The sequence below is a fragment of the Artemia franciscana genome, chromosome 9 (genome assembly GCF_032884065.1).
Source record: "Artemia franciscana chromosome 9, ASM3288406v1, whole genome shotgun sequence".
NCBI lineage: Eukaryota > Metazoa > Arthropoda > Branchiopoda > Anostraca > Artemiidae > Artemia > Artemia franciscana.
In genome coordinates, this window is record NC_088871.1 from 31,575,245 (window position 1) to 31,597,695 (window position 22,451).

At 34.6% G+C, this 22,451-nt stretch overlaps 1 protein-coding gene across 1 annotated transcript in view; it reads left to right on the top strand.

Moving 5' to 3' along the window:
• Nucleotides 1-22,451, top strand: part of LOC136031272 (ubiquilin-1-like) — a 32,206-nt gene that overhangs the window by 5,531 nt on the left and 4,224 nt on the right. The window contains exons 2-8 of the mRNA XM_065710708.1: nucleotides 1,519-1,723; nucleotides 5,361-5,608; nucleotides 6,998-7,136; nucleotides 10,616-10,738; nucleotides 11,907-12,046; nucleotides 14,119-14,304; nucleotides 22,120-22,271. Of these exons, the coding sequence (XP_065566780.1) occupies nucleotides 1,519-1,723; nucleotides 5,361-5,608; nucleotides 6,998-7,136; nucleotides 10,616-10,738; nucleotides 11,907-12,046; nucleotides 14,119-14,304; nucleotides 22,120-22,271 (1,193 nt within the window). The remainder of the gene's footprint in view (nucleotides 1-1,518; nucleotides 1,724-5,360; nucleotides 5,609-6,997; nucleotides 7,137-10,615; nucleotides 10,739-11,906; nucleotides 12,047-14,118; nucleotides 14,305-22,119; nucleotides 22,272-22,451) is intronic.

Consider the following 22,451-nt stretch of genomic DNA (forward strand, 5'->3'; position numbering starts at 1 on the left):
AAGTAAACAAAAAATGTTCAAGCTCATGAATAGTCCTGTAAAAGTTGAGGCAAGTGCTAAAAAACCTTCTTATGCCCTAATTTGGGCTGCATATCTGTCTTGAAATTAGACATAAGAATACCTCTGTGCCCTGTAGAAAATATATTGACATACTTTAATGAGAAACATAACAATTGGCTTTCCAAGAATGAGAAAAGCCACTTTACCAGTGTCACAAAAATTACAAACCTAATGGGATAACTGACCCCCTTCCTTCCTGTAGAAAAATTCCCAATTGTGCTGGCACTGTAGTGTTTCAGGAAAATTATTAATACTGTAATCTCAAATCCATTTATAAGCCTTGTTAAACAAGTAAAGGGAAAGTACCTGGATTTTAAGAAACTGCCAAATTTCAGACAATATTATGAACAAATTCCTGGCAGAAAGAAATTGCAATGCTGGTAAAAGGCTGGTATTGTAGCTTTTCCTCTCTTGGAAAGCTGAGTATTGTAGACACACCATTTTCTCATCACATTATGTCAATACATTTTCTTAGAAGTATAGAAGTATTTTTCATAATTTTCAATTTGTTTTAGTTCCACTAATCATGTTTTCATTTTTATAACAACAAGCACTGTATGCTTACTGTTTTGATGATAACAATAACAGTAATGAGTGAATCCCTTTCAGAATGGATGCATAGTCCATACTAGAGTCAGGGAAGGTATTTTTAAGTCTTTGCATCAACTCTTCCAGGGCAATGACTATTCTTGAACTTGGACAAATTTAGTTTAACATGAATACAACTTTCATAAAGGGATCTGTAACCTTAACATGAGTCTCCAAAGATATTTACAGCGTCTTATCTCCAACATTGTTATAGCCTACCAGTAAGACTTGAAATATCTGAAGGAAAATGGATTATAAAATTGACAGAAAAGGCAGTCCAACCAGTCCGTTCAAAGCTGAGGTTGACAAAGATTGGGTCACTGTTGACTGGAAGCTCAATTGGAACTGAAGTTGCCACCACCACCAACAGGAAATCTACAAAAAGTCATTACCACCTTATCTTGCTAGCAATTGCAGTTTAAGGTTATAACTTCGAACAAAAACTTTGGTTTGGCTTAGAATTCAGCTGAAATCCTGGGAGTCACTTTACAAGACTTTGACCACAAGAGAAGCAAACTCATATTGTCAATAAATAGTAGAGTGAAGCAACTCTATATGAATACATTTATTGCAGTTATATGAGTTATGACTTTCAGTTGCTGCAAGGAGTTTAGACCACAAAAATATTGTGGGCACTGGTGGATTATTAAAAATAAGGAATGCTGAACCAGAAGCAAAATTCAAAGCCAGGGAGGCTACTCCCTTCCTCTAAAGGTGCCTGCTCATACATTTAACCAAATTTTTCATCTGCAGTTTATTAAATACTAATTTAAACTAGTACTCATTGCTGTAGCCTAATGTTCTTTGACTAGGCAGCAATTCACCATGATTGCTATTCCTTTGATCTGACTGAGCCTTTCTCTTATTTAGGTGAAAGCTGAAGCCTCCACCAAGTTCAACTGTTCAGAAGATAAACTTTGTTTGATATTTGCTGGTAAAATCTTGAAAGATGAGGACTCTTTGGAAAAACAGGCTATCAAAGATGGTTTCACAATTCATTTAGTGATCAGAGCAGGAACTGGAGGAACTCAAACAGAAACTCCATCTACTCAGACACCTACAAATACTACCAGAGGTTTTCTTTGTCTTTTTTTTCTTTTTATTTCTCTTAACAAAGGATTTTGTATGCTTTCATTATCACAAAATTCTAAGTCTTTAAAACTTGTCAGGTCAAGAAGTAAATGTTAGTTGTTAAGAGATAATCTGTTAATAATTGTTTCTTGTGTCCAATAAGAAATGTAGTTTGAAAAGACTAAAAACCCAAGTCTTGGCCAAGGTAAGGAGAGAGGGTAACTAGCTTTTATTTATTTTTTTTGAGAAAATGGAAAAAAAACAAATCAATTTTGAAATAACTGTTTATAATGCTACTAATAGTAACAACTCACTATAGCACCAAACCGCCTGAGGCCACATAGCTTTGCAAGCTTTTCCTCCATCCCAATTTATTGATCTCTGTACTCCTTCCCAATATTTTCCAATTTCCTTTGATCTATTCTTATGTCCTCCTCACACCCCATTTGGGATGATCTGTTTTTTTTTTACCCTAGGTGGTATGCTAACAAGGAATCTTTTGCAATGTTTCATCCTTCATCTGCAGAACAAGGGTTAGCCATTTCAACCTTTCTCTCACTATAGTTCTAGAAGGCGGGATAGAACCAATTTTTCATGCAACTTACTGTTTGGAATGTGGTCGGTCCATTGGTACCCAAAACAATCCATAGAAAATTTCTCCTCCTTCGACTTTGGCCTGCCCATGTTTCAGGACCATTCTTGACTGCTGTTGTCAATGTTGCTTTCAATATTCTAATCTTGGTTTGCAGACTTGTCTTCCTATTCTTCCAAGCTTTTTCTTCAAGTGTAAAAAAAAAAAAAAAAAAAAAAAAAAACGAAAACACCCTTGACATTGGCTATTCTGCTTCACCTTTTTCATAAACCAAATTCATAATCTTCAGTAATTTACATATAACTTCAAAACTACCATATTAAAAAAAAACTCATTTACAGCACTATCATAACTTGGGTCTTTTCTTTTAATGCTTCTAGTACTGTCACTAATTCATCCTTAAAAAAACAAATCTTTCTTCGCTTCCAAAGTGTCACAAGCTTTTTCATTTTTTGTATTTTTTCATGTAACTTTATTATGGGTTAGTACTTTTTCAGAATGTTCTGTGCATCTCTTTTTAGCCCTTCTTTTGTTCTTTCTTCTTTTTAACCCTTCTTATCTTTACCTGGGATAAGTCCAAATTGATGCTTTCCTCTCAATTTATTAGGATGCCAGCATAGAATTTTACTATTATGCCGCCTGGCTGCATCTTCCAAATCTTCAGTGATTCCATCTATGGCCTTCACTTCACACCTCCTTAATTAATATTTTAATGATTAATTCATGATTTAATGATATGATAAAACTCATCAGGTCATATGAAAGCAAAATATTTTGCTGTATGACTTTGCTCCTTACTTTTTGTACTTGTTTTAAACAGTAGGACTGACAGCAACACATCACATTGACCAACCGCCTTTAGGTGCTCTTTGTATTAATTAAGATCATTAAACAATTCAAAATGGAAGACTAAAAAATAAAAAAATCCATTAAAAGACTAAAATTTCATAATAAAAATATATGATTTGTATTGTAAATTTAAAACAAATGGCCAAAGTTATGCTCAGTTTGATCTGAAACATCCCAGACAAATATTTCAGAAGCAGCTAGGCATCATTTATTGGTACTTCACAGGACTGGGTACTGGTAGTCAATCCAGTTTTCAAGCAATAACTGATTGAACCTTTAAGTTCTAGTTTGTGACTTGGTGCAGATGGAACTACTATTCAAAGCTTTTGAAATGAAACAATTAGCAGTACTTTATATATAAAACATATTTGTGGTGAGTCAGAATCGGTTTAAAGGTGTTTGTGCGTCAAATACAACTCTGTATAAATAGATTTGATTGTTTCAACAAGTTCGACTATTTTAAAAAGATGATGCAATAAAAGGGTGGTTTCACTTTTTTTGGAACTTGGGTGGTTTCACTTCAGTAAGAGAAATGCCGAAGGTTTTGTAAACCTTGGAGTGTTGCCCATTGGTTAGTATTTAACAGCCTGATTTAGTATTGAAACTATTGATGTATTATTGAGCCAAGTACCAGTAACAGCCCAGTACACTCTATTGTCAGTAGGTTTTTGGATTAAAGAAAGTTGTAAACATAATCTTTTACAGCATTACGATATTGAAATTTTCGCCAAAAAAGAGAAATGTTTTGCTGTGCTAACTACCCCTTAATCACCTGGTATAACCCTCAAAGACTAGGTCTATTTTCCAAGGTTAGGGTGGCTACAAAGAGAACATGTTTCATTTTAAAGAGACAGTTTAAATTAACGCGACATGCTAGTTACAAAGAATTCTGGAAGTTTAGCTATATTGGGTTTTTAAGGATTTTTGTTAAAATTCAAATTATAATTCTTCCCAGTTACATTAACATTTTTATTGGACTAACAATGTCAAAAGATACAAGTAAATAACATTCCCCTCATAAAAAGCCCATATAAAAGAAGGAAGTGCATCTTGTCAACAGAGAGGGCATTACCAACCAATAAAAGGGGTATTTTTCATTTGAGTGTTTTTTGTTGGAATTTGCTCAGGAATTTCCAGATGGAACATTTTGATTAAAATTGAAAATAAATTTCTTAGAATTACGTGTGAAATGAAAAAAGAAACGTCGTCCCAATAAACAAAGTATTATCACAAATTGGTATTTTATATCTGTTCTTGAAGAATTTTTTTATATTTATTTGAAAAAGGATAAATGCTATTTTATCTAGTTTTTCCACAATATTTCTAAGCAATTGTCTTACAAAACCCACATAGAACACCTTTTTTGAGACAAAATTAATGAGTGCTAGTGGAACACGTTTTTTATTTTTGCGAGAAAATTTACTCTGAAAAAGTATAAATGGAAAGTGATTATAAATATGCTTTATCTATTCCACATGATCTAACTCCTCATCCTCACAATATTTTAGCAGAAGGAATAATTCTTTTCTTAAATTTTGTGCTTATCCTCCCCAAATGAAGTGCACTGCAAGACTCAACAAGTAACAACAGTAACAAGTGTGAATATCATTTTTGAACTAAAAACTGTTAAAACAAAGATTTCGATGCAAAATCAAAAATAATTCGTATAGAGTAAGTGATATTCGACTTCCCTCGCCAGGCGTACGAGACTTCGGTCTAAAATTATGAAATAAATACCGAAAACCAGGGAAAACTGGGCATGTAAATATGTATTTTTAAGCAATAAAAAAGAGCGGACTTTGCGGCTGTTTTCTTTAGCCAAATATATGTTTTGTGGATTTCCTTGGCATACTTTTGATGTACTTATGATCTACTTTAATAAGTTTTAAGATAAATTGGCCAACCCAAAATAGCGTCGCCATGGACGACATTAACTGTCTGCTTCAGTTTTCAACATATATTCAACCCTACACATTTTTGGAAGCATAGCATTTATAGTATATTTATTTTGTTTTCAAACATTTGTAGTAATTATAGTACCTTCAGCATTCGTCATGCTAATACCATAATAGTGACTAAAATTCGAAGAATACCCTATAGAATAAAATAAAATGTGATTGCTTCCCAGTTCAAAAAAACAATAACTAGTCACTTTGCTCATTGATGATAACTAGCTGACTAATTGTTGCTTTTTTTTCAGCTTCTCCAGACGTGTCTTCGACTCCTTTTGGTCTTGGGGCTTTTGGTGGACTTCCAGGCTTAGGAAATTTAGGATTCGGTGGTGTCAATTTTGCCGATTTTCAATCTCAGATGACACAACAGCTTCGCCAGAATCCTCAGATGATGAGAGATGTTATGAATAATCCCATGGTTCAGAGCCTAATGAGCAATCCAGACTACATGAGACAACTTCTGACATCTAGCCCGCAAATGCAGGAACTATTAGAGGTGTGTGCCCCCCCCACTCATGCACACACATTTCGGAATTTTGTCGTGAAAACGGGGACAAAAAGACTCCCCCCCCCAAAAAAAAAAAAAAATTAAAAATCATATTTCCAATCTATAAATTAATCGTAAAAATGCAACTAAAAAACCTTATCCCCCCACCCCGCACAAAAATTGTTTTGAAAAGTTTCTCACATCTAGTGTGCGATTTTCAAAACTATTAGAAGTACGTGATATGTTTCTCCCATTTTATCTAAATGTCAGATGAAGTTTTAGTAGTCTTGTTGCGGGCTGAAAGCCTAGGCAGAATGACCATAGTAAATGTGTTTTTGGGGAGAGGTTTCATGCTTCAGACTCGTAATCTAGGTAGACAAACATCAATGTATCTAGAATCATTATATTGTTGATTAAATCAAAGTTGTCTTGTTGTTTTTACTAAACTACTCTATGGAATATAATATTAAGCGCTTATATTTTTTTTAGCACGTTTTATCTTTGCAATGCCCTATAGGCTTCTTCCAGAGGCAAGTTCTCAGTTACGAATTCATCCTTCTGTCACTGTTATCTGTTCTACACATTGTGTTTTCAACCCAGAAGGTCCAAAAGAGTATTAGACTACAGTAACTATAAGAAAAAAACGGTATCAAGAAATGGTATTGCTCTATCTATCTATGAATCTTTATCTAAAAGATTGTGAAAAAAAAACTTTCCACAACTAAAGTTTTTCAAAGAGTAAAGAACTCCATTAAACAAAAAATAGAATCAAATACTATACCAAGTGTAAAACTACCAAAAATCAGGATCAATAAATAAATTAAACCCAAAACGAACAGAAATTACAATAAATAATCGAGTCAAACTAAAAACGAGCAGAAATTAACATAAGTAGAGCTCACAACCTCTATTCCTTCTCAGGGCCAGAACATAATTTGTACTTTACTGAAATCTTTTGTTAATGTCTTCACTTTTATAACTTTAATAAATAAAAAAGTATTGAGATTTTAAGAAATAAATATCAGCATATGAATATTAAACTGACAATGCACATTCTTTTTTTTTTTTAGTAAATTGCAAATTACGTTCCGGCCTTGAGAAGGCATAGGGGCTGTGAGCCCTACTTGTGTTATTGCCCCACTTATAGTTATGTACTTATGTAATTGCTGCTTGTTTTGAGTTTGACTCGATTACTAGTAGTAGCGTGCACATAATTCCTTTTGGTCAGCAATAAAATTGAATCTTTGATCTTTCCAATTGTAACTTACTTTGTAAAGAATAGAAAATCTACTTAGAACGGATATCTTTATTAAGAGTGACTACACTCTAAAGCTTCTTGAAGAAGTATTTCACCACCGCATGTTTTTAAGTTATACTTGAAAATAAATTGTTTTTTAGAGAAATCCTGAGTTGAACCATGTTTTCAATAATCCAGCGCTTTTGCGACAGACAATGGAGCTAGCATCAAACCCAGCAATGCTTCAGGAGATGATGCGCCATCAAGATCGTGCTATGTCTAATTTAGAATCTATCCCTGGTAAGCCTTTTCTTTATAAGCTATCATTATTTGGTTGTAGCATTTCATTATGAAAAAGTACAATGTTTTCTCTTTCAACTTAACAACCATTTTTTTTGCAGTTAGAGATAAAAGTATGATTCTTTTTGTAAGGAAAAGTGGTACCAGACGCCACTTCCGTGGCTTTTATTTATGTTTGATGAATAATGTTTATAAGTAAGTTTCAGAAATACATTTATTGTTATTTTGTTATAATAAATTGATGTTTTTTGTAAGGGGAAGTGGTACCAGACCTAGCTGTTAGGATCCCCTTGTGATGGCATCGCCTCCATCTTTCTATAAATAATTGTAAAAAGGATAATAGTAATTGTCGAAAATGAGGTGACTACAGCGAATGATTTTAAACTGCACCCTCTGCTCTCATCCGCTGTCAATACTGTAGGTGAATTACTATGTAGTATCAAAAAAAGAAAACATAAATCATTAAAGTACCAAGGACATCAAATGAAAACATATTTTGCCCCTTGGCTCCACCCTAGGTCTGTTCATACCTGAAAACTGGTATGCTTTTCGCTTTTTCATTTGGTTGTTACAAATTTTTAAGATAATTTAGGTTGCACAAGGTTTAAGTTTCTTGTGCAAGTATGATATGTTGTTTTCTGTAGTTTGACGGTCTCATTCTTACCGCGTAAGACTACAGTTTTACTATCATTCAGTACCTGAGACTAAGCTTTGCCCATCCACAAGGGCAGTATACAGGGGTATGGGGGGGGAGGTTATACTTGGTTTGAACCCCTTCTTGAAATTTTTGTCCAACCCGTAAAAACATAACAAAAATTTTATTTTAGATTGAAAAAACACGTCAGATCTATTGTAAAACTACCCTGTTTTTAAGCAAGTTTAGATCATTCTAATAGAAAAATCTCTATATAATATCATAATTCTGGCTCAATGGATCTGAATTTATTGTATCCAATGATTTAAGTAATTTTTACATTTAGTGCAAATTGTAGATGTAGGCCTGTTTCAAAATCGCGTGTTTCACAATACAAAACTTGGTTAGCTTCCCACCTGGTCCCTCTATTGGAATTATAAGGAAGAAGCTCATGCGAGTACAAATGCTAGTATTAAAAGAAGACGAGCTCCTTTCGGTGCCGAGGGTTGCTGAAAAGTGGTACGTTACCTATTTCTAGTCGGATAAAGCTCTTGACAGCAATGTGTTTGATGTGTACACAGATATATTAATTTTTGATAGATTGCATTCAATTTGTGTTTGTGATCATTGGATGTTTTCTTCTATGCCACCAGAAAGTGTTCCTAAGATTGTTTCCAGAAATAGGAAGCAAACTAACACTTTGTGTTTCGGTTAGCTTCTCTATCACGACTGATTGTCACCATTCTTGGTAGATGCCTAGAGGATGTTTAGCTAACTTGCAACCCTTCCCTTTTGGGAAGGATTGTCGTCCCCAAAAGAGAAAGTTATTAGCTTTTTGACTATGCTAAACAAAATGGCTGTCTCAAAATTTTGATCCTGTGACTTTGGGAAAAAATAAGTGTGGGAGGGGGTCTAGTTGCTCTCCAATTGTTCTGGTCATTTAAAAAGAGCACCAGAACTTTAAATTTTTTCGAATGAACCATATCGCAAAATTCTAGGACCACTAGGTCGACGTGATCTCCCCTGAAAAAAAAAACAACAACAAATAAACACGCTTCCGTGTTCTTTCTTCTTGCAAAAAGTACAAAATTTAAAATTTTTGAAGATAGGAGCGTGAAACCTCTACTGTATGGTTCTCTGATACGCTGAATCTGATGTTGTGATTTTCATTAAGTTTCAAATACTTTTAGGGGGTGTTTCCCCCTTTCTTTCCGAAACAAAGGCAATTTTTCTCAGGCTCGTAACTTTTGATGGCTAAAACTAAACTTGGTGAAACTTGTATATTTAGGATAAGCAGGAAAACCCGATTCTTTTGACGTATCCATTGGTATCAAAATTCTATTTTTTAGAGTTTTGGTTACTATTGAGCCGGGTCACTCCTTACTTACAGGTCGTTGCCACGAACTGTTTGATATCACGACGTCACCACAGATTCGATACAGCCACACTGGGAAAGATACGAATTTCTTAAAGCTGTGACCTATTTAGATTGTTTTTGTGGCTAGAAATGTCAATTTGCTAATTTTAAGTAGAAAAAAATTATATAGCCGGTTTTGAAGCTGCGTCATGGCATGGTTACGCGATAGGCTTGTATATATCGACTCTCATTGTCACTTGTCTTGTGACCGCAGACCATATGAGCCTCTTTTTGATGTCATAGCATCACCATAGGTTCAATACAACCACCATGGGAAAAATGCAAAGTCCCTTAAAGTTGTGACCTTTTTAGATCGTTTTATTGGCCAGAAATGTCAATATGCCAGTTAAGAAAAAAAAACAACTAAATAACCGATTTCGAAGCCAGGACCCGGCACTCGGCATTCCGCTACTCTTTCCTCGGGAAAATGGAGGGCTCCCCAGGAATCACATAGATCGCTGAAGGGTCCCAATGACTTCTTATGAGCAGTTGTTGCGTTGCCATTACATTCCTTTATACAATGTACATACTCTTGTGTGGAAAAATCAAATTATTCAATACCTTGTTACAGTACGGTGGATGAAAGTGTGTCTCTTGGTCAGAGCCTTACGGGTTCATTCCTGTCTATGGTTAGGGATAAATTCTTCTTTAGTTTCTTCTTTACATGTTGTCTGTCAGCTATGGTATCACTTGTTCTTTTATTGTTCAATGAAAATTGCTTCAAATCAAATTTCCGAACGCAATAATCACCCGAATCATTTTGAAAAGCAGCTATGCGAAGGTATAAGATTTATTTATTTTTCTTTTTTAAGGTTTTTGAATTGTTTTAATACCTTGTTAGGCATAGGTTTATGAAACACCTTTTGTAAATAGACTAATTACACTTGGTATTTTATGCCGAGCCATGTTCCTTTTGTAATTCGTCATAGATATAATTCCGGTAATTCGATTTCATTAAGTTCACTTTGTTGCATTGAAAACTATAAGCTTACTGGTTTTTACTCTGTCGTATCTCTAACGAGGCAAATATGACATATGTATGGTTTTCAAATGTATTCGTCAATATGACGTCATTAACTTAAAATGATATGAATTTCAAAAATTAAGGATCTTATCGAATTTTCTCAAACTTGTGACCTATTTAGATCATTTTTTTAGGTGAGAATATCGAAGAATACTAATTTTCCCGAAAATATGTGGTGCCATTTTCGAGAAATAGTATAAATATGCAAAAATGTACTATTTTTTTTATAAAAACATAATATGCAAAATATGCATAAATATGTATATATATATGTACATATATATATATATATATATATATATATATATATATATATATATATATATATATATATATATATATATATATATAATAGATAAAGTGAAAATCGAAATAATTTTTTCCAATTTTTCTTCTTTTTTTAGGGGGGTTTAATGCGCTATCTCGGATGTACCATGATATCCAAGAGCCAATGATGGATGCAGCCCAAAGTCAACTTGGTGGCAATCCCTTTGCAAGTCTTGTTGACCGAACTGCAGCCTCAACTGGTAAGTTTTCCCTAAGTCTATGTACAAATTCCCTTTTTTTTTGTCTCAATGGTAACCCAACTTATTTGCTGTTGTTGCTGTTTTTTTTTTAATTCAATTAAGGATAATTTTTCGGAAATGTGGTTATCGCTCCTAAGGATATAGAGTCTGCATATAGAATATACTACCTAGGCATTAAAATCATTAAATCTAATATGTATATATTTGCTACATATAATTGGAAATGTTTGCAGTGTCTATTTGTGTATATTGATATAGCAAAGGTATAAGACCGAATGTCAAGTGTGACTTTCTCAAATGGTAAGACATTAGAGTCCGGTTCTGGAGGTTATGGGGCCGAACACGGCATTAGACTTTTTTTTAGAATCTTTTTTTTTGTGGTAAAGTTGTGTTTGTAAAGAAAAGATCAATATTAGACAATTTATGCGTGCAGAAATATCCAATAATCAGAATCCCGGGCGATTGCTGTGTTGTTTATTAGGCTATAATATCCTCGAGGGGCGCCATATAGAGTCTAATGTTATACAAATAAAAATATCACCTTTTTGGACATCTGTCTGGGGCTAAACAGAAAGCGGGTCATCCTCGTCTGGAATGGGAGGATGTCATAAAGAAAGATTAAAGGAAATGGGAACTACCCGGGAGGGTGTAAAGAGGGAGGCCTTGAATAGATTGGGTTGGAGGAGGAGCGTGCGTAGCTGTGTTGGCCTGAGACGGCTTGGTGCTGCGGTGAATTAGTAGTAGTAGTAGTAGTATGCGTGGAGACGGTAAAGAAATCAATTAAAGGAAAGGGGATGTATGTTGTGTTTCTAAATGACTATTTCAAAAGCTATAGTTCTTGTATGTCTAGTCTGTTTTGCCTCGCGATAGGGAGCCGAGTTGGAGCTGTCAGATAAAGTTCTACTGGGTAGTTGGGGCCAAAATGACTTCGGTTTTACGTTTGGACCAGGGCAAACGGTTTTTTCAAAGACTTGCCTAAGACTATAGTCTACTCGTTCTTTTTCTTTTTTAAGCCTGTTGTCTATGACAGGGTTTGCTGTATATGTTTTCCTATATATTATAATATATATATTATTTATATATATACATGTAATGTATACGAAATATATACATTATATTTGTATTATATTATATAGTATATATATTTATATGCATATTTTTTTTCCAGGAACTACTGATAGCACTGGAAATATACCGGCTAACGCTCCTTTACCAAACCCTTGGTCACCTACACGTCCTGCACAAGAGACACCTGCTACTGCTACCACTACCACTCCTCCGACTGCTGGAACGACCCCAAGTGCAAATGTTTGTAGCCTATTTTATTTACTGATTTTTAATCATGATAGCTTTTTAAAATATATGTTAAGTCGCATCATTAAATTTCATAAGTGGTTCCTAAAATTATTCAAAAATTAATTGTGCGTGATTACTTCTATTTATATAAAACAAATTGTTAAAAAATTTTACCAAACGGATGTCTTTTATAATGGATGTATGATGTTTTAAAATTGTATAACGAGAGCAAAATAACACTGAAGCGTGCACGATATTTTACGTCCTAAAGCGTCATTCAGCTTCAGTTCAAACGGAAAATTTATCGATGACTTTTGGTATGTTGACTGACTTGTTTCATAATTCCAGCTGAAGGTTCTTTGAATCATTTGACAGTTTGAAAAGTAAATTTAAAAGAACCAACAAAACAAAAATAAGAAAAGAATTGAGAATTTCTTGTTGTTTCGATGTTTCTGATTACTCACCTTATTTGTAACCCCAGCCTCTCCTCCTTCCTAAAAAAAGAAAAAAATACCACTACCCTGCCTGGAGGAATATAGTCGAGGAAAGATTATTAGTTAAAGAAAAGCATGAATTGGAAAAAAATTAGCTAAAAAGCCGTTTTCACAGCTTTTTATTCAAATTCTTTCACGATTTTATCGTGAAACTGCTGGTCGTGTATATATTCACTCTTTTAGCATTCGGTCGACTTTTTAAAAATAAAAACGCTGCCATTGTGATTTCATATTTCAATAGAAATTGGGAATCTAATAGTGTCTAATCTTATGTTATTGAGCACCAATGAAAAGGATTATTTAAAAAGATTTCACGCTGGCAAAATCTCGATTGTGTTAAGCACAATTTTCTCGAATACTGTTAAATTTAACGGAGACATGCCTTTTTCAAAGAAAGAAAATAAAACTTATGAAAGCAATAGATTTGTGAATCGAAATAATTGCGCAGTCGCTCATAAAGGATTTTGATGTCTGTGTCAGCGTTGTTTGGTGTTTGCAAAATCTCGGTTGTGTTAAGCGCAATTTTCTCGAATACTGTTAAATTTAACGCAGAAATGCCATTTTCAAACTTATCGTTGTACTGCTTAGCGTGGCAGCTTGACTTTGGTTGCACCACTTCGGGTAGCCTAAAATATCTTACTATCATTAAAGCAGTTGTAAACATAGTCGGGTTAAAAGTATGCATGCAAAAAGGGGTAATATCACATATATTTTGTGGCATGCTGTTCAATTCGTCGCAAAGAACTGAAAAATGAAAGAAAATAAAACTTATGAAAGCAATAGATTTGTGAATCGAAATAATTGCGCAGTCGCTCATAAAGGATTTTGCTGTCTGTGTCAGCGTTGTTTGGTGTTTGCAAAATCTCGGTTGTGTTAAGCGCAATTTTCTCAAATACTGTTAAATTTAACGCAGAAATGCCATTTTCAAACTTATCGTTGTACTGCTTAGCGTGACAGCTTGACTGTGGTTGTACCACTTCCGGTGGCCTAAAATGTCTTACTATCACTAAAACACTTGTAAACATAGTCGGGTTAAAAGTATGCATGCAAAAAGGAGTAATATCACATATATTTTGTGGCATGCTGTTCTATTCATCGTAAAGAACTGGAAAATGAAAGAAAATAAAACTTATGAAAGCAATAGATTTGTGAATCGAAATAATGGTGCAGTCGCTCATAAAGCATTTTGCTGTCTGTGTCAGCGTAGTATGATGTTTGCGTGAAAAGTGGGTGAGTATTCTCATCAGCCGAGAAAAGTGTGTGCCAATTTTAGCGAAGTGTATTATTAAAAGTAGAGATTATCCGGGTTTTCTGTGCGTGAATTAATGATGAAAAGAGAATGTGCTGTAAGAATTTCCCTACCAACTCAATTATTGTTGGTTCTTTGAGAATCGTATTGCCTGTTTGGTGAAGTTTTCTGCATGTTGTGAAAGTGTGTGCTTTGCATGAAAAAGTATTTGTATGTTCCAAGAGTTATATGTTCCAAGAGTAAGAGTAAAATAATTAGTATCTAGATTGTCCTCGTTGAAAGGATTTTTATTGTTTATCTACTTTTATTTTCCTTTTTTCTTTCAATCTTCTTTTTAATAGTCAATGCTGTCCAGTCCCGGTATCCAGTCGTTGATGAGGCAAATGATGGAAAATCCACAGCTGATGGAAAACATGCTCTCTGCTCCCTATACCCAGTCAATGTTTCAATCTCTTTCCGGGAATCCTGATTTGGCTGCACAGATTATCAGAAGCAATCCCCTGTTTGCTGGCAACCCTGAACTGGAGGTACTTTTGTCTTTCATTAAATGCATACGGTCAAGTGTATACGGTTTTATTATTTCTTTACTTTTGGCTTTAATGTTGGTTTTGACATTTTCCTTCTTTGTCTCGCATTTATGTTATTTTCCTGTAGAGTTTCGTTATTAACCATCAAGTACATAAAGCGGTAATTTGCACCTATATAGAATATACATAATATAGAATATAGTCTAGAGTATATCTATATCTAGGATAATATATCTAGAGAGCATAGAATACAGTATAGAATATATCTATATAGAAAAGTCTTGTTGTATACAAGTGAAACATTCGCTTGATGTGTCACATTCTATATAATGTTCACCTATTTAAATTGTCGTGCCGCTAGTTTCTTTGTTCCTAGTTTTTTTTGGTTACTTGAATTTTTATTTTTTTATTTTTTTTTGGTGGGAATCTACTTTAAACTAGGGAAGCTTTTGACGACTTTTGTCAGGATTTATAGAGAAGAAAAAAAAATTCAAGCAGGGAGTTTTTTCTTGTGTACTTTTTACCCTCTTCCAAAATACTTTATATTTAAGACCCATAGATAGCAATAAGAAAGTTATAAACTTCACATTAAACGTATAAGCTGATAACCTTTTTTCATATCGGATCATTCATAGGTATATTTTTCAGCAAATGCTAAAAATTAGAAGAATCGAATGAATGTTTTGCCTGTAACAAGTCATCCTCAGGGACGAAAAAGGGAAAGAATTTAAACCGTAACAATTTAAAAAAAGGATAGTATCTAAAATCAAAAGAGCTGCATTTTTCTTCTTCCTACTGACCATAGATCCGCTTTTTCCGAGATTCACTTCTTTTGGTGTTGTCAAAGCCAACTAGTCTACCTAACTTGCCAGATTTTTCCCTGCTGACTCAGCCCTTCTTTTTACAGACTGGATTTTGACTGAACATAATTCTTAAAAAAAAAAAAAAAATGCTAATTAGTAATTACTTAGAGAGAAATTTCAGCTTTAATTATGATATTGCTGTTTAGATTTGGGAATCATCTTTTTTTCGAAATTTCGCAACTCTTCAACGAAGTCGCCAGATGCTAAACTCGTGATTTCCAACATGGGGCGTAGGCTTCACCGGTGAGCCATGGCAATATTTTGGTGGATCCTGGGCAGGACGTGTACCCTTTGGCTGACTATACTTTAGAATAGAGCCTTAATTTTGAAAAGAAAAACATTTTTCATGTGAATGACATCACATCTGTCACCTTTAAAGAGAAAAAAAAGATATACAATAGTATCGCAATAACATTATGCATTGTTTAAAAGTGTTTAATATGGACAGTAGTTTTCATTAATAAAAAATGCCTAGAGGACGATCCCCCAAAAAAAACAAGTTAATGGCTTTTTATGCTTCCTTCAGGTGCATGCATGTAAAATTTTGAATAACGAAAATTAAATATCAAGAGGAGGGGGCATCAGGATTTTAGAAGTGCCTAGGTGACACATTGCCTGAAATTGATCAGAAACTAGTGCGCTAGACTGTCAGTCTAAACTGTCTTCTCATGTTAAGTGGCCGAAAATCCAACTACTGCAAGTTTCCCACTCTATTTGTGAAGAATCAAGAAAAGAAAAGTAGCGAAAACGCTGCGTTGCTTTTTATAATATAAACATAAAGTAATATGTAAAAGGTAATGGAAGGGACTTTGAAGATTCTTGGGTCTACTTTCTTTCTCGAGTAGGGTAATGGGTTGTGTTCACTTAATATCAAGTTTTACAATCAAATTATAAAAAAAGTGCTCTTTTCTTTTCACATTTTGTTATTTTCTTATGACCGAATAAAACTTGGGTAAATATCCATTACGCTAAAATTTCAAACGATTTGGAAAATAGAGTTAATTGATTTACTTTGTGAACCCGAACTTTTGTGTTAAATTAAGCGAGTTTTCGTAAAACCACTCAGACAAGTTTCTGCCATAGACTAAAAAAAGAAGTTTTGATAATAATATACAAATCAAAACAATCGGCCCTTTATAAATATAGTAAATACTTAATATCCTTGGTTTAAAGTTACCACCAAAAGTTAAGAGCCTGAGAGAGCCTGGGTTCAAAAGTTTCAATTATGTCCTAATTCTCTAAGAATGACTTCTGAAATACTATGTTCGTTTAATTAGAACAATAAGAAGCTTTTTTTTTAAGTATTAATTCCTTTAAAAAAGGCTTAAGACCATCAGGTAGAGCTTTTATTGCATAATGTGTACGCAGCACAATTAAATACCTAATAAAACACAAAACAAACAAATCCAACATGTCATTTCTAAGCTTTACTCCAAGACCTCTTAAGAGTGCCAGTTTTCATTGACGCGTTGTCAAAAGCAACATCTATAATGTTCGTTTTTGATATCAGGCTCTTTTGGCTTTTAAGCCAAAAGGAGCCTGATGTGGCCTTTGTATTATTTTTTGTTGGTGTTTTGACTAACAAAAACCATACTGCTTAAACTATTGGTTGTTTTCAGAAATATGTTAATGACACTCAAGCCCTTTATAAAGTTTGAATGGTTGGAGAATAGCCGCACTCTTATGTATTAGAGTCTATTGCATGTCTCCAGGAATTTACCTGCAAGAGCGTATTTCTGTTTTCCCCTGTTTGTCCTAATGGACCTTAAATATCACAGTTCAGGGTTCACTGAAGACGTTTCTGGTCAATAGTGGAAAACTGAATATTGAAGGTTGTTTTCACACACATCGAAATTTTTGCTCAATTGGTCCTTAGAAATTCTGCCAGGGCATTTTCATTCGGCAACTAGGGCCTCTCTAACTTTGACCGCTACTTAAAATATTTTTAGGAAATATCAAATTGAACTTTCCCTTTAATGTTTATTTCAGTGTATGAAAAGTATAAACCATTTGATTTTCTGTATTAGTTAAGGCACAATAATAGTGCACCCTTGAAAGTGGGGATAGGGAGGGGAGCGGAGTGGAGATAATTGCCACCCATGATAGGAAAAAATTAGATTTGTTTAAGAATCCAAACACAATTTTGTATAATAGTTGTATTTGTTCGCTGTTTTATTATTGTATTGATTTCAAAATACTTATTTAATGAAGAACCCTTGAAAACAGGCTTTGTTTCTGCTCAGAGTGAGGGTGGTTAATAAAGATCGCAGCATCCCTCAATTTTCGAAAACAATGATATTCGCATAAAAGACTTGAGACGATACAAAAAAGAGCTGTAAAAATTATACTTGGACAAAACTACTCAACTTACGAAGATGCACTGAAACAACTCAATTTGGACTCACTTGATAGTCGTAGACATGGCTTAACATATAGATTTGGACTAAATTGTTTAAATTCCCCAGCTCATTGTCGTCTACTACCCAACTTTGCGAGCCCCCCAACTGGAGGACCAGTTACTAGACTTCGACAAATAAAAAACAATTGTCCACAGTTACTGACTTGCTCAGCATATAGCACTGAGAGATATCGCAAATCATTTGTTCCATATTTTACCCGTCATTTTAATAATATTGACGCGACTAATATTTAATGTTTGATTAATATATTGTTTGTTTAAATTTTCCTGTGAGTGTTTTTGAAGGTATCAATTATTTTTGTCATGACATGCTAATGCTAGCTCCGGCTATTGCAGTGAATAAATATATTCTATTCTATAAAAAAAAGAAAGAAAATATGCGTAAATGGTTTGCTTTTCAAAACCTTCAAATACAAAAATTAACTAGTATTTATTTTAGCTAAGCTTATTTCCATGAGCCCATTTCAACAGACCAAAAGTTGAAATTGCAATTAAGGGTTGGACAAACTTGAAGGAGGTGGTAGCCTCCGTCATATGTTGGTTTATTTTTTTTTATTTAAATTTCTATACTATATGGTAACAATTGCGGTTAAAATTTAATTAGGTAGCCAAAATACTATATCCTGATCTCAAAATATTAGTACGATTTAGTCTCTTTTCCAATGACTAGGTTTTTTTCTACGGTGACGCTTAAGAGTCAGGTCAAAGAGATATGGGAGAGAACAATAAGTCCGTTGGGCATAAAACTTCATGGAAATTGACACGCTGTCTGTCTTTGATGGGATGAATTCTTTTATAACAGTTTTGCGTTTTGTCTAAACTTTTGACAAAACATTTTTCTATTCCTAACCTAATTTTAACTGTGTATTTATTATTGTTATTAATATACAAAACTTTTTCCACAAAATGAGTTTCTAAAAAGAAATTTAAAGAACTCCCTTAAGCCAAGAATGAGCAGCAGTAAAGTCAAATAATCTTGCAAGCGTAAAACTACCACAAATCGCTATCAGTAAATAAATGAAACTTCAAAACGAACAGAAATTTCAATAAATAGCCAAGTCAAACTCAGCACGATTTAACATGAGCAGGGCTGATAACCCCCATGCCTTCTCAAGACCACAACATAATTTGCGCTTTACTAAAAAAAAAGAAAAAGAAAAGAAAAAAGGAATGACCTTGGATGTTGAGTTGTTGACATATACTGATTTATTCCTTTAAGTTTTGATAATTTTTAATTATGAAAGTAAGAGAAGAGTAAAGCGCAAATTATGTTCTGGTCTTTAACCAAAATTGGCCTATATGGTGGATGAGATACACGGGTCAAATTGTGGTGCCGTTCAAGGATAGAGAGTAACATTGGCCTATTGGGTGTTTGGTATGGATTGATTGAGATACACGGGTCAAATTGTGGTGCCGTTCAAGGATAGAGAGTAACATTGGCCTATTGGGTGTTTGGTATGGATTGGTCATACTGTGGGAACGTTCATGGATTGATGATTTCCTGTAGCTTAGTAAAATGAAACTGTGAATTTATTAGAATTGACTGGCATTGCAATGGTAAAAACTATATATTCTTACTCTCTAAAGGTTAGCTATTAAACTAATAATAGTGATGACAAAAACGCATAATTTTTTTATATTCATTTTTTTTTATGTTTTTGAAGGTTGAACAAAAATTTTTTTTTGGGGGTAGGGTTTTGAATTCCTTAGCCTACGGATGAAATTTCTAACAGTTTGTTTGAGAAGTTCGACAACTATTTGCTGGACACTGCTGTATATGAGCAGATTGAACTTGCGTTAGCTGCTCTGAAAGCAGTGGCGTCGTTGAGGGGGGGGGGTGTGTAGTTACTACCCTCCCCCAATAGTTTTGAGAAAAAACTATTAAGTAACTCTGAAACTGTTGCTCGTTTTAAGTTTCAACTTCATTCTTTACTTTGAGCAGATAATTTTTTTGTATTAATCCATCCTCATTTTGATATAAAAAATAAAAATAAGAGGGGTGCATTACACTACTTAATATGTTCCACATTAATATTTATTCAGAAATACCGGCTTCGAAACCTTATCATCAAGTACGTCTCGTTTCGCCGTGTCACTTTATGATTGCCTTAAAGTCAAATGTATAAAGAGCAAATAAATATATAAATTAGTTCAAAAATGAAACCATAATTAGTTCTCTATGATGTCCATGTGTCCGGCCCAGCTTTTCCATTCGAAAAATATCACCTAAATTGTGCTTTTAGTGTATCATGTGGCACTTTATGACGCCCCAATCGAGTCTATGCATATAAAAAAAAATGATAAGTTACAAGAATTATATTTTATGAGTCCTTAAACAGCTCTCTATGTTGTTCCTGTGCCTCAATAGCGACGAAAAAGAATAAGAGAACGTTTCATTACTGCCCATGTAAAAAAGTGATTCCTTCTTGTTGTTCGACGAGGGGTTGCAATTTTCCTGTATAAGGTTTCAACAATGGTATACTAAAGGGTGTTATTTTTAATTTGCTAAGACGTCATTTTCAAATCAAATGGAAATTAATGACGCTATGCACTGGGCTGTTGGAACAGTGCGTGTTTCAACTGAAGCATTTTGTCTCCTATGATTTTCGCAGGAGTTGAAGGAAGTGGAAGGGAGATATGTACTTTAATATTAACTGTAAAGCTGGCAAAGAATCCGAGCTTATTGAAGCCCCAACACCCACCCGAAAGTGTTTACAGTGCACTATAATTCGATATTTATAACTATTTCATAGTTTTTAAAATTCTATGTGTAATAAAATAAAGTAAAGGTCTTAGTTGGCAGTAAGCTACTTGTTGCCCCCAATCACTTTGGACTATTAAACAATGCCCTTTTGATTTCAAATCGAATGAGCCTTTTTTGAAGCTTCTACGACAACAAATGGCCATATGAAAATTTCAGTCAGATGCATTCTAGGAAAACACGAGATGGGGGGGGGGAGTATATGCGCTCCGATCACTTTGAATCTTTAAAAGGATGCTAGAACTTCTGACAACCAATAAAATGAGCCCTCTCCGAAGTTTATACGACCGCCCTTTCTATAAAAACTTTATATGCCCCCAGGGCATAACTTACAACCCTCGCCCCGAGGGCTGTTTAGGGGGGGGAGGTGGTGTCATCTTCAAAGACATTATCTCTGGAACTTTTAAGTAAGCTGAACAAAATGGCTAGATCAAATTTTTGATTGGATGTTTTTGAGGAAATGGTAGGCGTGGGAGGGGGTTAGCTGTCCCCTAATTATTTTCGACTGTTAAGAGAGGCACTAGTCCTTTCAATTTCCAACCTAATGAACCTTTTTTAGAAGTTTTTATGACAACAAATGGCCATCTCAAAATTTCTATCAGGCGCATTTCAGGAAAATACTAGGTGTGTGTGTGGTGGGGACGGTTATCCGCCCTTCCATTACTTTGAATTTTAAAAAGGAAACTGGAGCTTCTGATTACTAATCCAATGAGCACACTCTGAAGTTTATACGACCACCTTTCTTTAAAAAAATTTGTTTATATGCCCCCAAGGCTTAACTTCCAACTCTTGCCCGGTGGGCTGTGGAGGGGGGGCAGGTTCATCCTCAAAGACATAATTTCCAGAACTTAACTACGCTGAAAAAAATGGCTGAATCAAAATTTTGATTGGACATGTTTGTGGAAATGGGGGGCGTGGAAGGGGGTTAGTTGCCCTCTAGTCAGTTTTGACTATTAAAAGAGCGATAGCTCCTTCAATTTCCGATCGAATGAGTCTTTTTAGAAATTTTTATGACAACAAATAGCTATCTCAAAACTTCTATCAGATGCGTTTCGGGAAAATACAAGGTGTGGGAGAGGGGTATCCACCGTCCGATCACTCTGAATCTTAAAGAGGGCACTAGAACTTCTGATTACGAATCCAGTGTGCCCCCTCCGAAGTTTATACGATGACCCTTTCTATATAAACCTCAAATGTCCCAAGGGCATAACTTACAACCCTTGCCCTGAGGGCTGGGGGGGGGGAGGTGTCATCCTCAGACAGGATTTTCGGACCTCTCAACTACGTTGAACAAAATGACTATCTCAAAATTTTTATTGGATTCGGGGAAATGGTGGGCGTGGGAGGGGGCTAGTTGCCATCCAATTATTTACGATTATTAAAAACAACATTAGTCATTTCAATTTTGCAATCGAATGAACCCTTTTCGAAGTTTCTACGATAACTCCTTCGATGCTAAGTGTCCTGGTCTAAACCCCGCCAAAATAGTAAATAAGTAAAAAAAAGGATAAATTGTGCCCACATCGCTCTTTACTTAGGCAGCGCTATTGCACTGTATATGATTGTTTTTACTTCTTCTTTACTGTAGGACTAGTTTTATGATGATTTTTTTTATTTTTAATGAGACGGGCATGGGGAAAATTGCAGGATTGGTTTTTACTTTGTGTTTAATTTCGCTATAATTACGGTACGATAAAACATAATATATATAGTTGGGATAAATTTCTCCCTTTAAATTTGATTAACATTTAATTTTCTGTTTGATTTTACAGCGTCAGGTTACTAGTATGTTGCCTCAGTTTTTGCAGCAGATGCAAAATCCCGAGATGCAAAGGATAATGACCAATCCTCAGGCCTTATCAGCCATTATGCAGATTCAAGAAGGCATGGAAAGACTAAGGACTGTATCTCCAAATTTAGTTGGGTAAGGTCTTCTTCACCCGGATTTAATTTCTTTGTGCTTTAATCATACACACTAAAGCTGAGGGGATTTGGTTCTAGTCCTCCCCCCCCCCACGTGCGAAGTTCTTAAAACAAACAAAGTTCGAATAATTTTTGGAAAGCTTATTGAGAAATAGAACAAACAGGCTAATATTTGTTTTAA